Source organism: Hemitrygon akajei, unplaced genomic scaffold, assembly GCF_048418815.1.
Source record: "Hemitrygon akajei unplaced genomic scaffold, sHemAka1.3 Scf000043, whole genome shotgun sequence".
NCBI lineage: Eukaryota > Metazoa > Chordata > Chondrichthyes > Myliobatiformes > Dasyatidae > Hemitrygon > Hemitrygon akajei.
This window is the reverse complement of record NW_027331929.1, coordinates 6,417,411-6,433,427: the sequence shown is the minus strand read 5'-3', so window position 1 is coordinate 6,433,427 and position 16,017 is coordinate 6,417,411. Positions and strand designations below refer to the sequence as shown.

Sequence of the window (16,017 nt, the reverse complement as noted above, 5' to 3'; positions counted from 1 at the left end):
GAGTCAACAAAAGTACGGAGCCCTCTCCCTCCTCCGTTTTCCTCTCTCACAAATACCGAGCTCTTCGGCGTTCCAGCAGACTCGAATTGTGTGTGACTCTCGGAGATGGTGTTTGTGTGACTGGATTGTATGCTGAGGGAAGAGGAAAGAAAGGGAGGAGCGGGGGACAGGGAATGTGTGGTGAGATTGCAGTCACTGATTCAACTAGTGCTGGAATCACACGACCAGCTTGTGCATGCATAGTTGTGGAGGCGCTCAGGAGCTGCTGAGAGATATCCGGCGGAAGGCGGGAGGTGTATCAACAGACGCCATCTCTCCCTTATAATCCCCACACTTGCCTGTGAACACAGTAAAAGAGGCGAATGGGACGGAAACGGAGATGGGGATAGCTTTAGGGGACTGTGGAGGTAACAGAGCTGTAGGAAAAGCAGTGGATCAGAGAGACGGGACGTGTGCAGGGGAGGGAATAGGACACGGAGACGTGGTAGCCTGTAAGGGAAAAACTGCTGACTGAAAGTGAATCTGTGTTGTGTAAGGAGTGTGTGACAGAGACAGGGAGTAGTGCAGGAGAAGGAGAGGTTGACGAAGACGGGTTCGGGTTTAAGTGATGGGATGGGTCACGCGGACGGGGAGGGGCGTAGTGAATGTTAGGGATGACCCAGACGGAGAATGTGTGCAGGGTAGGGACTGTGTCACGGAGACGGGGCAGCTTGTAAGGGAGGTACGGGTGACGGAGACGGTAGTGGTGTAGTGGAGGGAATGTGTGAGGGACGAGAAGCAGTAATGGAGATGGTGTTTGATATATTCGGGAAGGGGTTTTGTGAAGGGTGTGTGTGTAATGCACACAGCGAGGAAGATTCGTAGTTGCAGTGCAGGGTCTGTCAGTGTGTGGGTGTTACGATGAGGGGCGTGTTAGTATCACGACGAGGGTTGTGTCGGTGACACAGAAACACTGTAAGGGGTTTTTCAGTGTCCCTTTGAAGATGGTGTCGGTGTGTGTCTTTTTCATGGCCTATGCCATCGGTGAAATTCCTTTTTGTACCCTACCCTCTGCTCTTCCCACCAGATGAGCTCAAATCACTCTGCTCTTTCTACAGAGAAAAGAACGTAAATCACACAACAGAGCAGAACCTTCTGTCCATGAGTTGTGATATACCAATTAAACTGAATTTCTGCTGCCGACACAACATCCACCACCCTCCATTCCCTGCACACCCATATGCCTGTTGAAGAGTCACTTAAACGCCTCTATAGATCTCCCTCCACCACCAGCGTTGCGAGCACTTTCCAATCACCCGCCAATATCTGTGACAACTAAAACATGCCGAACTCATCTCCTTTGAACCTACCCCCTCTCATCTTAATGCAGGTCCTCTGGTATTAGACATTTCCACCCTGGGGGTAAAAGATACAAGCTATCAAGTCTATTTGCGTCTCGTATTGTTAGAAACTTCAAAAAGAAACTTAACTCTAGGTTACACCTATTCTTTTCCATAAATACTTTGTATCTAATGGAATTACCATCACTAGATGCAAAGTGGTCCCCCACACAAACCTCTGACCCCTGGCGTGTCCTATTCGATAGGATGAGATCAAGTCTTGCACTCTCCCATTGGGACTCTCTATCCACTGATTAAATAAGCTTTCTGAACTGATTAATAAAACTATCCCAGTGGTCCTTTCACAGTGTGAGGCTCACAGACAATACCAAGAATGAATGTTTTTTCTAATTTCGTCCACACCTGCACATACATAAGTTTGGAGAACCGGCTCCCTTTCCCTACCTATATAATGGTGATGATAACCACCGCACACCATCGAGGAATCTCGCTCTCGTTCGCAGTACCTTTTTCCCAGTCCCCTAACAAAGACAACCTTTATGACCCACTCTCTACCGAGGCACAGAACCATTCTCACTGCCAGAGTTCCCCTGCTTGGTCCCTCCTCCCATTCAGAAATATCCAATGTGGCGTACCTCTTTTTGAGCGGGTTGGCCACTAGGGGTCTCTGCACTCTCGCTGACTGTTTAACCCCTTTCACCTTCCTGTCCGTCACGCGGTTTCCTGAACCCTACACCTTGAGTGTAAATACCTCTCTATATGTCCTCCCTATCACCCCCTCAGCTTCCCGAATGATCCCGAGTTCATCCAGTTCCAGTTCCAACCCTGTAACGCAGTGTGTTAGAACGTTCAGCTGGATGAACTTTTTACAGACGAAGTTGTCAGGAACTCTTGAGGTCTCCCTGCCTTCCCACAACCCACAAGGCGAGCATTCAACTCTCCTGCCAGAGATTGCTTCTGCTCTGATGGTGGGATTATAAAGAAAGAAAGAATAATTAAACTGAACAAACACCAACGGCCGTTATCTCTCCCCAAGACTCCTCCTTGAAGTTTCAAAGAGATAAACTTCCACACACACGGGTTCAGACACAATCTGAAGCTTACTCCCCCGGCTCCCTTCAGAAACTCCTATGTTCAGAAGCTCCTTCCCTCTCACCAATTCCCAGAACTCGGCCGTTCGTGCAGTCTTGAATTGTGACTCCGGCTCGGAGAAAGTGCGTGTGTTTGTGTTCAGAGGGTGTGCAGGGAACAGGAGCGAAATGGAGGAGGGGTGGTGAGAGCAATGACGCGGTGCGGAGATAGCCTTCAGTGGGATGATGTTTTGGCGAACCAAACCAACTGCTCACAAAGAACAGTGCAGCGGCCCAGAAACGAGAAATCGATAACCGGTGGAAGGGAGCTGTGTATTGTAACACCAGACGTCACCTCTCCCCCTTTCTCCCCATTATTCCATCTAAACAGAGACAGAGGGAGACGTGTGGAGGAGGGAGAGGGTTAATGGAATCGTGGAGGATCTGCAGGGGATGGAGCGGGTTAGGGAGACGGGGAGAGGAGTTGGGGCAGTAGGAGATAAAGGAGACGGTACGGAGTGTAGTGGACGGAGGGGTGATGGAGACAGGGTGTGTGGAAGAAGATGGCGCTGGCGGAAACGGGGAAGGCTGCAGGGGAAGTCGTGGATGACGGTGACGAGGATGGTCGGCTGGGAAGGAGGGTTGACGACGAACTGGAGTCTGAAAACTCAATGAACCAGGAACACCTTCTTCCCCTCCACCAGTATATTCCTGAACGCATCAGCACCACCTCCACATTTTTGCGTCATTTATTAGCTTTTTGCATTTGACATTAAATTTACATATTTGCGCCCTACTGATTCTTCAAAAGAAAAAAAAATCTCCGGTGGTCTAAGTCACAGATAATAAAAGAGACCGTGAATCCAGTAGAAAAGATGCGATACAGGTGGACAGGACATTTGACACGCTGGCCTTCATCAGTCAGGACACTGAGTACGGCAGTCGGAGGTCACGTTGCAGTTGCAGATGACGTCGGTCAGGCCGCACCTGGAGTATGGAGTTCAGTTCTGCTTGCCTTTCTCTGAGAGAAATCTCAACGAACTGGAAAGATTACAGAGGGAGATTTGCGAGGATGCTGCCGGGACAGGAGGGACTGAGTTATGGAGCGAGGCTGGAAATGCTGAGACTTTTTACCGTGACATTACAGAGGTGTAGAAAACCACGAGGGACACATATCAGGCGAATGCGTGCACTCTATTTCCCCAGGACTGGGGTATCGAGAACATTAACGCACATGATTCAGGTGAGAGTAGCTAAAGACAGAAGCGGGGAACGAGTTGGGTTAGATTAAAGGGATACAGTGGGATGGGGAGAGTGGTAGAGACGGAGTAGAGAATCGAGGGAGAGTCCGGGAATAGAAGGGGGAATGGGGGGAAGGGGAGGCAAGAAAGCGGGGTGAGGAAAATGGGGATGAAACACAGGAGGCAGGAGTAGAGAGGGATGGGAGAGAGACTTTAGATCGACGACGGTAAAGAGAGTTCGAGATGTTGAGCAAGATTGCATTTGAAGGAAAGAGGAGAATAGGGAAAGGGTGAGGGGCAGCGCGGCGGAAGGGGTAGTGTAAGTGGTTAAGAGAAATGGAGGAGAAAGAGGGTTTTATCGTTATATTCAAGTCGGTCTCACTGGTTGTTGACAGAGATCCTGGATCTTTTCAGAAATAACCGGGCACAACGGTGCAGACCTCTCACAGATGAAGAGATAACGAACCTGATCGCAAGGTTTACGCTCAGTGTACCATCTACATACACCACACTCGGGGAATCCACCGTACATCCGGAACATGACATTCGAAGCCACTTCCCTGTCAAGGAGGGGTAAACAATTTCAACGCACCTCCAGCTGTCAGTCCCCAAAAGCACTGATACTGTCCCTCGCCATCGACCCTTGGCACCCCAACATGCCCCACAACCCCACTTTCGCAGCACAGCCCTGTGTCAGTCTCCAGAATACTCCCACTGACCCACTCTCTCCCTGCAGCCCTGTGTCAGTCATTAAAGTAATACATTGCCCCACTCTCTACGCACAGATCGGTATCAGAGATCAGAATAATAGCAATACCCAACCTTCGCCTCACAGGCCCGTGTCAGTCCCCAAAATATTCCCACAGCGCTAGTGTCTTCGAAGGCCCCATGTCAGTCCTCAAAATGTCCCACTCCTCTACTGTCTCCCGACAGGTCTGTGTTTGTTGCCTAAGTACTCACTGTCACCACTCCCACCCCACATATCAGTGTCAGTCCAAACTACACTCACTGCCTGTCTCTCTCCCCATAGCCCCGTGCCGGTCCCGGAAATAATCCCACTGCTCAACCCTCTTCTTCGTGACCTGTGTCAATCACCAAAACATCTCCCGCTTCCCATGCTCTCCCCACGGACGTGTCTCTGTCCCCAGAGTACTCCCACTGAACCATTCTCTCCCCACAGATCAGTGACTGTCCCCAAAGTACACCCCTCCGTCATTCTCTCCCCACAGACATGTGCCAGGCCCCAAAGTGCCCCCACTGCCTCACTCCCTCCCACAACCTGGGTCAGTTCCCAACAGAGCTCTATAGATCCACTCTCACCCCAAGGCCCCGTGCGGGTCCCCAAAATAATATCAATGCCTCGCCTTCTCCCTAAAGATTTGTGTCAATCACCAAAAGACTCACTCTCGCACTCTCTCCCCACAGCCCATGTCAGTTCCCACATTTGGAGAAGGATGTCTGAGGATCCGAACGGGAGTGCGGCGGGAGCCATTTTGATTTTTTCTTCTTCTCATCGGAGGTAAGAGAGGCGGGACTGCGCAGGCGTGTGACGTTGGGCAGTGAAGCGGGGAAGATTTAAAAGGAACACAGCCTCAGCGGACAGCGTCGTTTTGCGGGCAGCGGTGTGAGCCGGGAGCAGAGTGAAGGCTTTAAGGGCTTTGGCTCAACGGGCTTAGGCGGAAAAGGGCGTGGCAAGGTAGGTTTAGTTTTTAATTTTAAAAAGGGGAAATTATGAGTGTGAGGGCAGGTTGCTGCTCTCGGTGTCGGATGTGCAAGGTCCTGGAGTCTGTCAGCCTCCCGGACGTGTACAGCTGCACCAGGTACGCAGAGCTGCAGCTCCTAAGGGACCGTGTTAGGGAACTGGAGATGCAGCTCGATGACCTTCGTCTGGTCAGGGAGAGTGAGGAGATAACAGAGAGGAGTTACAGGCAGGTGGTCACACCAGGGCCACGGGAGGCAGACAAGTGGGTCACGGTTAGGAGAGTGAAGTGCAAGAGTTAGCTACTAGAGAGTACCCCAGTGACTGTATCCCTTGACAATAAATACTCCTGCTTGAAAACTGTTGGGGGGGGCAACCTACCTGGGGTAAAAGACAGTGGCCGTGCCACCGGCACAGAGTCCTGCCCTGTAGCTCAGAAGGGTAGGGAAAGGAAGAGGAAGGCAGTAGTAATCGGGGACTCGATAGTTAGGGGTCAGATAGGCAATTCTGTGGACGCAGTCAAGAGATCCGGATGTTACTTTGCCTCCCTGGTGCCAGGGTCCGGGATGTATCCGATCGCGTCCAGGATATCCTGAACTGGGAGGGTGAGGAACCGGAGGTCGTGATACATATCGGTACCAATGACACATGTAGGAAAAGGGAAGTGGTCCTGAATGGTTAATGTCGGGAGTTTGGGAAGGGAATTGAGAAGAAAGACCGCAAAGGTAGGAATCTCGGTATCAATGCCTGTGGCATACGACAGTGAGAGTAGGAATGGAATGAGGTGGAGGATAAATGCATGGCTGAAGGATTGGAGCAGGGAGGAGTGATTCAAGTTTGTGGATCATTGGGACCTCTTTTGTGACCTGTGGACACCATGGACCTGTGGCACCCACTCTCTCCCTGCAGCCCTGCGTCAGTCACCAACGTAATCCCAGCCCATCTCTCTACCCACAGATCGGTGTCAGTGTCCAGAATAATAACAGTACACAACCTTCTCCTCACAGGTCCATGTCAGTCCCCAAAATATTCCCACAGCGCCAGTGTCTTACAAGGCCCCATGACAGTCCTCAAAATGCTCCCACTTCTTTACTGTCTCACCACAGGCCTGTGTTTTCTGCCTAAGTACTCACACTCACCACTCCCACCCCACAGATCAGTGTCAGTCCAAACTACACCCACTGCCTGACTCTCTCCCCAGAGCCCCGTGCCGGTCGTCGAAATAATCCCACAACCCTCTTCTTTGAGGCCTGTGTCAGTCACCAAAACATCTCCCGCTTCCCATGCTCTCCTCGCGGACGTGTCTCAGTCCCCAGAGTACTCCCACTGAACCATTCTCTCCCCACAGATCTGTGTCTGTCCCCAAAGTACACCCCTCCCTCATTTTCTCCCCACAGACATGTGCCAGGCCCCAAAGTGCTCCCACTCCTCACTCTCTACCACAACCAGGGTCAATTCCCAAAAGAGCTCCATAGTTCCACTCTCTCCCCACGGCCCCGTGCTGGTCCCCAAAATTCTTGCGATTCCCACTCTCACCCCAAGACCAAGTGCGAGTCCCCAAAATAATCCCAATGCCTAGCCTTCCCATAAAGATCTGTGTTAACCACCAAAAGACTCCCACTTCGCATTCTCTTCCCACAGCCCATGTCAGTTCCCATAGGGAGTTAGCAAGGAAGTTCAGAAGAAGGACCGCAATGTTAGTAATCTCGGGATTACCGACTGTGCCACGCGACAGTGACAGTAGGAATGGAATGAGATGGAGGATAACTGCGTGGCTGAGGAATTGGAGCAGGGGGCAGTGATTCAAATTTCTGGGATCATCATTATGGCAGGTGTGACCCGTACAAAAAGTACGGGTTACATTTGAATTCTAAGGGGACATACCACCAGGCGGGAAGATTTGCTAAGGCTACTGGGGCGTCTTTAAACTAGAATGGTTGGGGTGTGAATCAATTTGAAGAAACTAGGAGAGAGTTATTTCACAAATAGAGAAAGCTTGTCGACAGTGTGCGAGTGAAGATAGGCAGGTGATAGAGAAGGGGTACGCTCAGACAGAAGATGTGGGAGAGAAGGAAGAAAAAGATAATAAATTTGTTTGTACCGTTTGGGAAATACATAGAGGAAAGGTGGAGAGTTTCTTAAATGCATCTATATTAATGTTAGGAGCATTGTAAGAAATGTGGATGAGCTTAGAGCATGGATTGATACCTGGAAATATGATGCTGTAGCAATTAGTGAATTATGGTTGCAGGATGGGTGTGATTGGCAAATGAGTATTCGTTGATTTCCTTGTTTGTCAGAGAAAATATTGCAGCGGTGTTAATGCAGGATAGATTAGAGGGCTCGTCTAGTGATGCTATTTGGGGGGAATTGAGGAATGTGAAAGGTGTTGTAACAATTCTAGACCACCTAATGTGGAGCGAGAATTGGATGAGCAAATTTGTAAGGAGATAGCAGATATTTGTAGTAATCACAAGGTTGTGATTGTGGGAGATTTTAATTTTCCACACATGGACTGGGAAGCCAATTCTGTAAAATTGCTGGATGGTTTGGAGTTTGTAGAGTCTATGCAGTATAGTTTTTTGCAGCAATACATAGAGGTACCAACTAGAGATAGGGCAGTTCTGGATCTCCTGTTAGGGCATGACATAGGTCAGGTGACGGAGGTAAGATTTGGGGAGCTCTTCAGGTCCAGTTATCACAATATCATTAGTTTCAATATAATTATGGAGAAGGAAAGGACTGGACACAGGGTAGAAATTTTTGATTGGAGAAAGGCTAACTTTGAGGAGATGCGAATGGATTTAGAAGGAGTGGATTGGAACAATTTGTTTTATGGGAAGGATGTAATAAAGAAGTATAGATCATTTAACGTTGAAATTCTGTGGGTACAGAATGATTATGTTCCTGTTAGGTTGAAAGGAAAGTTTAAAAGTTTGAGACAGCCATCATTTTGAAGGGATATTGATGGTTCGGAAAAAGAGAGAGATCTACAATAAATACAGGCAGCATAGAGTAAATGAGGTGCTCAAGGAATGTAAAGAAAGTAAAAAGAATCTTAAGAAAGAAATTAGAAAAGCTGAAACAAGATATGAGGTTGCTTTGGCAAATAGGGTGAAAATAAATCCAAAGGATTTTTGCAGTTATATTAATAAGAAAATGATAGTGAAATATAAAATAGGTCTCTTAGAGAATCAGAGGGAATAGCCATGTGTGGAATCAAACGAGATGGGGAAGATTTTGAACAATTACTTTACATCGGTATTCACTGAGGAGAAGGATATTGAATTGTGTAAGGTGAGACAAACAAGCAGGGTAGTTAAGGGAAATATGATGATTGAAGAAGAAGAAGTACTGGAGTTTTTAAAGAATATAAAAGTGGATAAGTCTTCAGGTCTTGACAGAGTCTCCCCTAGGACCTTGACGGAAGTTACTGTAGAAATAGCAGGGGCTCTGACAGAAATATTTCAAATGTCATTAGAAACGGAGATGGTGCCCGAGGATTGGCGAATTGCTCATCTGGTTGCATTGTTTATGAAAGAATCTAAGAGAAAACCTAACAGTTATCGGCCTGCAAGTCTGACGTCAGTGGTGTGTAAATTAATGGAAATTACTCTCAGAGATGGAATATATAATTATCTGGATAGGCAGGGTCTGATTAGAAGGAGTTAATATGAATTTGTGCGTGGAAGGTCATGTTTGACAAATATTATCGAATTTTTTGAAGAGGTTACGAGGAAGGTTGATGAGGGTAAAGCAGTGGATGTTGTCTATATGGACTTCAGTAAGGCTTTTGACAACGTTCCGCACGAAAGGTTATTAATATTGAAGTAGTAAAATGGATTCAACAGTGGCTGGATGGGAGATGCTGCAGAGTAGTGGTAGATAACTGTTTGTCAGGTTGGAGCCCGCTGACTAGAGATATGCCTCAGGGATCTGTACTGGGTCCAATGTTGTTTGTCATACACATTAATGATCTGGTTGATGGGGTGGTAAACTGGATTAGTAAGAATGTAGATAATGCTAAGATAGATGTCGTTGTTGATAATGAAGTAGGCTTTCAAAGCTTGCAGAGATATTTAGCCCAGCCTGAAGAGTGTGCTGGAAGATGGCCGATAGAGTTTAATGCTGATAACGGTGAGTTGCAACATTTTGGTAGGACTCATCAAAATAAGAAATACATGGTAAATGGCAGGGCATTGTGGAATTCTGTATAACAGAGTAACAGAGGAATATTGGTGCATAGTTCCCTGATAGTGGAATCTCATGTGAACAGGGTGGTGAAGAGAGCTTTTTGTATCCTGGCCTTTATAAATCAGAGCATTGAGTTTTGGAGTTGGGATGTTATGGTAAAATTGTACAAGACATTGGTGTGACCAAATTTGGAGTATTCTGTGCAGTTCTGGTCATCGAATTATCGGAAGGATGTCAACAAAATAGAGAGAGTACAGAGTAGATTTACTAGAATGTTACCTGGGTTTCAGCACCTGAGTTACACAGAAAGGTTGAACAAGTTAGATTTTTATTCCTTTAAGCGGAGAAGGTTGATTGGGATCTTGATAGAGGTATTTAAAATTTTGAGGGAGTTAGATAGAGTAGACACAGTTAGGCTTTCTCATTGAGAGGAGGGGTAATTCAAACAAGAGGACATGAGTTGAGAGTTAAGGGGACAAAAGTACAGGGGAGACTCGAGGGGGATCTTCTTTACTCAGAGAGTGGTAGCTGTGTGAAACGAGCTTCCAGTAGAAGTGGTAGTGGCAGGTTCCATTTTGTCATTTAAACAAATGGATAGGCATATGGATAGGAAAGGAATGGAGGGTTATGGAGTGCAGTTAGATGGGACTAGGTGAGAGTAAGCGTTCGTCACGTACCAGAAGTGCCGAGATGGCCTGTTTCCATGCTGTAATTGTTATGTAGTGATATGGTTATATTAATTTTACTGCACACTCAGTACCAACAGCCCTTGTCGATCCTCAAATCCAATTGCTCTTTCTCTCACCGCAGAACTTTCTCTGTCTCCAAAACGCCCCGAATGCCCACTCTCAACCCACAGCCCTTGTTTGTCCGCAAACGCATACCACTGTCGACTCCCTTTAGCAACCCGTGTCTGACCACAAACTAATCCCACTGCACACAACCTTCCCACAGCCTGTGCAAGTCCTCAAATTAAATCTACTGCCCACTCGGTTCTCGCATCGTGTATCAAACAGACGACCCACTTTCTTCTCAGAAACTTGCAAGATCCCAAATCTCACCCGTCTTTGCATTTTCCAATCCAGTATGAATTGCCTTGGTCGCGGACAGTTTTAGTAACAAAATTCTGTGAAATTAAATTGCTATCATTAATGATTGAATTCAAAATATATTTACGGTGCGTCCCTTTATGTCTGCACCCAGGAGAGGGTGAAGGGATGGTGTTGAAAGAGAATGGCACGGAAGTGTATGATGTGACGGTGTGGAATGAGCCTCACAGCAGGAGTGTGTGATGGGACGATGAGGAGGGAGATTCACTCTGTGTCTGACCCCGGGGTTGTGTGATGGGACGATGAGGACGGAGCTTCACTCTGTGTCAGACCCCGCGAGTGTGTGATGGGACGGTGTCGAATGAATCTCACTATGTGTCTGACACCGGACAAGTGTGATGGAACGGTGTGAAGGAGATTCGATCCGTTTCTGACAGCATGAGTATGTGCTGGTACGAGAAGGTGGGAGCTTCACTCTGCGTCTGACCACGGAAGTATGACATCAAACGGTATGGAGGGAGCTTCCCTCTAGTGTGGATATATCTTCCGTCGATCTGACACGTACCTCTTCTTCTGCTGAATTTATTTCAAGAAGTTTAGAATCAGATTTCGAACAATACTGCTTCGCTTCATCATAGGAAGTGTAAACCTTGGATATAAAATAACACGGGCCTTCATTTCTGATCCAGTTCTGGGAAAACGCTTGCTCTGGAAATTGGGAAAAAAGAAACAGTGAATCTCACTGCGTACCGTCCATTACATCCATTGTGAGTCAGACTCCGAAAGACGACCCATCCTCACAGACCCATCACACACACCTGGTCAAGTATAGAATGAAACACCCTCCCCACCGGTCCCTTGACAAATTGGCTCTGGAATTTCCGAACAAGTAGCAGTGAATCCGCCAGGAGACAGACGCAGTCCAATCAAATAATCCCGGGGTCAGACACAGACTGAAGCTCCCTCCACACCGTCCAATCTCACACTCCCGGGGTCAGACACAGAGTGTATCTACCTCCACACCCTCCCATCAAACACTCCCGGGGACAGACACCGAGTGAATCTCCCTCCAAACCCTCACATCACACACACCCGGAGTCCAACACAGAGTGAAGCTCCCTCCACACCGTCCCATCACACACTCCCGGGGTCAGACATAGAGTGAGGCAGCCTCCACATCGTCCTATCACACACTCCCCATGTCAGACACGGAGTGAATTTCCCTCCATACCTTCCGTCCACACACTCCCGGGATCTGACACAGAGACTGAAACTCCCTCAACACCGTCACGTCACAAACTCCAGGCGTCAGATATAAGTGATGCTCCTTCCATAGCATTCCATCACGCGCACACTGTGTCAGTCATAGAGTGAAGCTCCTTCCACATCATCCTGTTACAGTCGACAGAGGTCATACGCAGAGTGACACTCGCTCCATACAGTCCCATCACACTCCCAGGGGTTTCACCCTGTGTGAGCTCCGTATTGCACTGTCCCATCAGACACTTCCGGTTTAAAGACAAAGTGAAGTTGCCTCCTCACTCTCCTAATGCTCATTCCTGGGATTAGACACAGAGTGATGCTCCCTGCATAACACCCCATCGCAAACACACTGTGTCACTCCACACCATCCCGTCACACACTCACGGGGTCAGACACAGAGTGAATCTCCCTCCACACCGTCCCATCACACACTCCCGGGGTCAGACACAGAGTGAATCTCCCTCCACACCGTCCCATCACACATTCCCGGGGTCAGACACAGAGTGAATCTCCCTCCACACCGTCCTATCGCACACTCCCGGGGTCAGACACAGAGTTAATCTCCCTCCACACCTTCTCATCACACGTTCCCGAGCCTAACATAGTCTAAATCTCCCTCCTTACGCTCTCCTTACATCACACACCTCCTGGCGAGTCACAGAGTGAAGCTCTCTCTCAACCGTCCGATCACGCTCAGCTGTGCTCTCACACAAAGTGAGGTTCCGACCACGCTCTCCCATGGCACACTGACGGGTTCAGACTCGCTCCACAACATCCATTCACACAATCCGGTGTCACATAGAATGAACGTCCCTCTGCACTGTCCTCTCACACAGTCCCGGAGTCATACACAGATGCTCTCTCTCTCTAGCATCCCATGACGCACACCGGGAATCAGGCACAGAGTGTTGCTCCCTCAATACCTTCTCATCGCACACTCCCGGATTCAGACACAGAGTGATGCTCCGTCTGTTCCCTCCCATTCCTCTCTCTGGGATTCGGACATAGACAGAAGCACACACTGTCGGAATCAGACAGAGAGTGAGGCCCCCGCAGTACTGTCCCGTCACACACTCATGGATTCAAACTGAAGTCAGTCTCCATGGTGCCATAACACACTTCAGGGGTCAGACATGGGGTGAACCGCTCTAAGCAATGTCCCAACACACGATCCCGCTGTTAGACACAGAGTGAATCCACCTCCACAACGTCTCGTCAGACTCTCCTGGATTCAGTGATAGAATGAAACTGTCTTCACGCAGCCCCATCACACACTCACCGGGTCAAACACAGAGTGAATCACCCTCCATACCATCTCTTCACCCACTCCCGATGTCAAGCACAGAGTGACGCTTCCTCTCTCCATGCCTGCTCTGTGATGTGGAGCGGGTGAAAGACGGGGATGATGCCTCACCTCTTCTGCTGGTCAACAATTCACAGATTTGAGCCTTGGTTTCGTTGACAGATCTGTACTTCGTTTCCATCTCAGTGAGCTGGTGACGGAGATCGCTGTGCATTCTTTTAAGATCGGACAGATTAGAGTTGAGCGCAGAAAGCTTGGACTGAAGGGATGAGTTTAACTCATGGTAGTTTCGATCGGTGGTGATCTTTGACTGACGAATCTGTGATACTGAGAGACATGGTAAAGGATGTTTACACGTGAGTCAGCGTCACGCTACCGAACGGGTCACAGAGAGTGTTGTGTCAGTGTCACGGTGAAGGGTGTCACAGTGAAGGATGTGCTGGGGTCACAGTGAGAGGCGTTTCTGTGTCACGCTGAAGGGTATATCAATGTCCAGTGGTTTCACGGTGGTAGAGTATATGTGTCCGTTCTTGTCTGGTTTTGTCTCTGTCACGGTGAGAGACATGTCGTGGCCACGGTGTGTATGAGAGTGTCACGCTGAGCTGTTAGACGGTGTCACGGAGAGTACTATGTTGGAGTCAGTGTGAATTTAGGAGTCGGTATCACGTTCACGGGTTTTCCCATGTCAGGGTGAGGTGCGGGAAATTTCCTCGGTGAGAGGTGCATCGGTGTTATTTTGAGGGTGATACTGTCTTGCTAAAGGGTGTTACAGTGACGCGTGAGTCTTTGTCACGATGCGGTGCAGAGCGGCTCACGCTGAGGAGCGTGAAGTTGTCCCGGTATACGGCAACTCAGTGTCACGGTGAAGAGCGTGACGGTGTCATTCTGAAGAGTGTGTTTCAGATCGCCTTGAGGAGTTTATCAATAACACGGTCTGGGGCATGTCGATGTTAGTGAGGGGTACGTTGCCGTCAGTGTGATTGCCATGTGTGTGTCCTTTTCGCGGTTAGCAGTGTAAATGTGTCTCGTTGAAGGTCGTGAACGTGCTGAAGCGACAGGATTGCTGATGTTATGGTGAACGGCGTGTCGGTGTCAGGACAAGTCTTGATTTTCTTACGGTAGGGTCCGTGTTTTTATCACGGTTAGGTGTGTGTCTGTTTTACAGAACCTAGAACATGGAATATTTCAGCACGTCAATGCCCTTCGGCCCACAATGCTGTGCCGACCCTTAAACCCTGCATCCCATATAACCGCCCTATTCAGGTTCCCCTATATACCTGTCTAGTAGTCTCTTAAATTTCACTAGTGTATCTCCCTCCACCACAGACTCAGGTAGTGCATTCCACGCACCAACCACTCTCTGAGTAAAAAACCTTTCTCTAATATCCCCTTTGAACTTCCCTCCCCTTACCTTAAAGCCATGTCCTCTTGTACTGAGCAGTGGTGCCCTGGGGAAGAGGCGCTGGCTGTCCATTCTATCTATTCCTCTTAATATCTTGTGCACCTCTATCATGTCTCCTCTCATCCTCCTTCTCTCCAGAGAGTAAAGCCCTAGCTCCCTTAATCTCTGATCATAATGAATACTCTCAAAACCAGGCAGCATCCTGGTAAATCTCCTCTGTACAGTTACCTATGCACATCCCTCCTATACTGAGGCGACCAGAGAGGACACAGTACTCCAAGTGTGGCCTAACCAGAGTTTTATAGAGCTGCATGATTACCTCGCGACTCTTAAATACTATCCCTCGACTTATGAAAGCTAACTCTCCATAAGCTTTCTTAACTACCCTATCTACCTGTGAGGAAACGTTCATGGGTTCATGGATCTGTGGAAATATACCCCCAGATCCCTCTGTTCCTCCGCAGTAACAGGTATCCTGCCATTTACAGTGTACTCTGCCTTAGAGCTTGTCTTTGCAAAGTGTACCACCTCACACTTCTCCGGGTTGAACATCTGCCACTTCTCAGCCCACTTCTGCATCTTATCAATGTCTCTCTGCAACCTTCGACAATCCTCCACGTGATCCACAACACCACGAAAACTTCGTGTTGCTTGAAAACTTCCCAACGCAGACTTCTACCCCCACATCCAGGTCGTTAATAAAATTCACGAAAAGTAGGGGTGCCGGAACCGATCCTTGCGGGACAGCACTAAGGCCTTCAAAGGAGCAATTTTGACAGTGCAGAGTTTGTGACTTCATGTCAGGATTAAAGGCAAAGTGAATCTAAAAAAGGGAATTTGTTTTTTGAGGGATATTGGAAACCTGATAAAGGAGAAGAGAGAGAGATATGAGAGTTATGGGAAACCCAGCATATAAGGTGCTTTAGGAGTATAAAAAGTGCAAGAAAATACTTAAGAAATCTGGAGGGCTAAAAGAAGACACGAGGTTGCTTTGGCAGTCAAGGTGAAGGACACTCCAAAGAGCTTCTGCAGGTATATTAAGAGCTAAAGGATAGTAAGAGATAAAATTGGTCCTCTTGAAGAACGGAGTTGTCGGCAATGTATGGAACCAAAAGAAATGGGGAAGATTTTTTTTTAGCAACTGTATTTACTAAGGAACTTGCAAGGAGTACATGGAAATAAGGCAAACAAGTAGTGAGGTCACGGAGCCAACAAAGATGCAGAGGAGGGTGTGCTTGCTGTCTTGAGGCAATCAGAGTCGATAAATCCCCATGACTGGACAAAGTATTCCCTCTGACCTTGAAAGAGACTATTGTTAGAATTGCAGGGGCCGTGGCAGATATATTGAAAATGTTGGCATCCACGGGTGAGTGCCGGAGGATTGGAGGGTAGCTCATGCTGTTCCGTTATTTAGAAACAGTTCTAAATGAAATCCGGGAAATTATAGGCCGGTATG

The 16,017-nt window shown here is 48.2% G+C and overlaps 1 protein-coding gene across 1 annotated transcript; it reads right to left on the bottom strand.

The window, feature by feature from the left end:
• Positions 1 to 3,671: 3,671 nt before the first annotated feature.
• On the bottom strand, positions 3,672 to 13,352 carry LOC140720494 (C-type lectin domain family 9 member A-like). Its single transcript, XM_073035341.1, has 4 exons — positions 13,271 to 13,352; positions 11,159 to 11,301; positions 10,606 to 10,670; positions 3,672 to 4,211 (listed from the first exon to the last, which is right to left on the bottom strand). Exons 1-4 carry the CDS (start codon positions 13,338 to 13,340, stop codon positions 4,019 to 4,021), a joined length of 471 nt encoding a protein of 156 aa, XP_072891442.1. The 5' UTR covers positions 13,341 to 13,352; the 3' UTR covers positions 3,672 to 4,018.
• Positions 13,353 to 16,017: the final 2,665 nt, after the last annotated feature.

Coding starts and splice junctions, on each gene's coding strand:
- LOC140720494 (XM_073035341.1), bottom strand. CDS start 13,340: ATGGAAACGAAGTACAGATCTGTCAACGAAACCAAGGCTCAAATCTGT. Junction 10,671..11,158: donor TAAATTCAGCAGAAGAAGAG/GTACGTGTCAGA, acceptor TTAATTTCACAG/AATTTTGTTACTAAAACTGT. Junction 4,212..10,605: donor ATTGGAAAATGCAAAGACGG/GTGAGATTTGGG, acceptor CCTCCTTGACAG/GGAAGTGGCTTCGAATGTCA.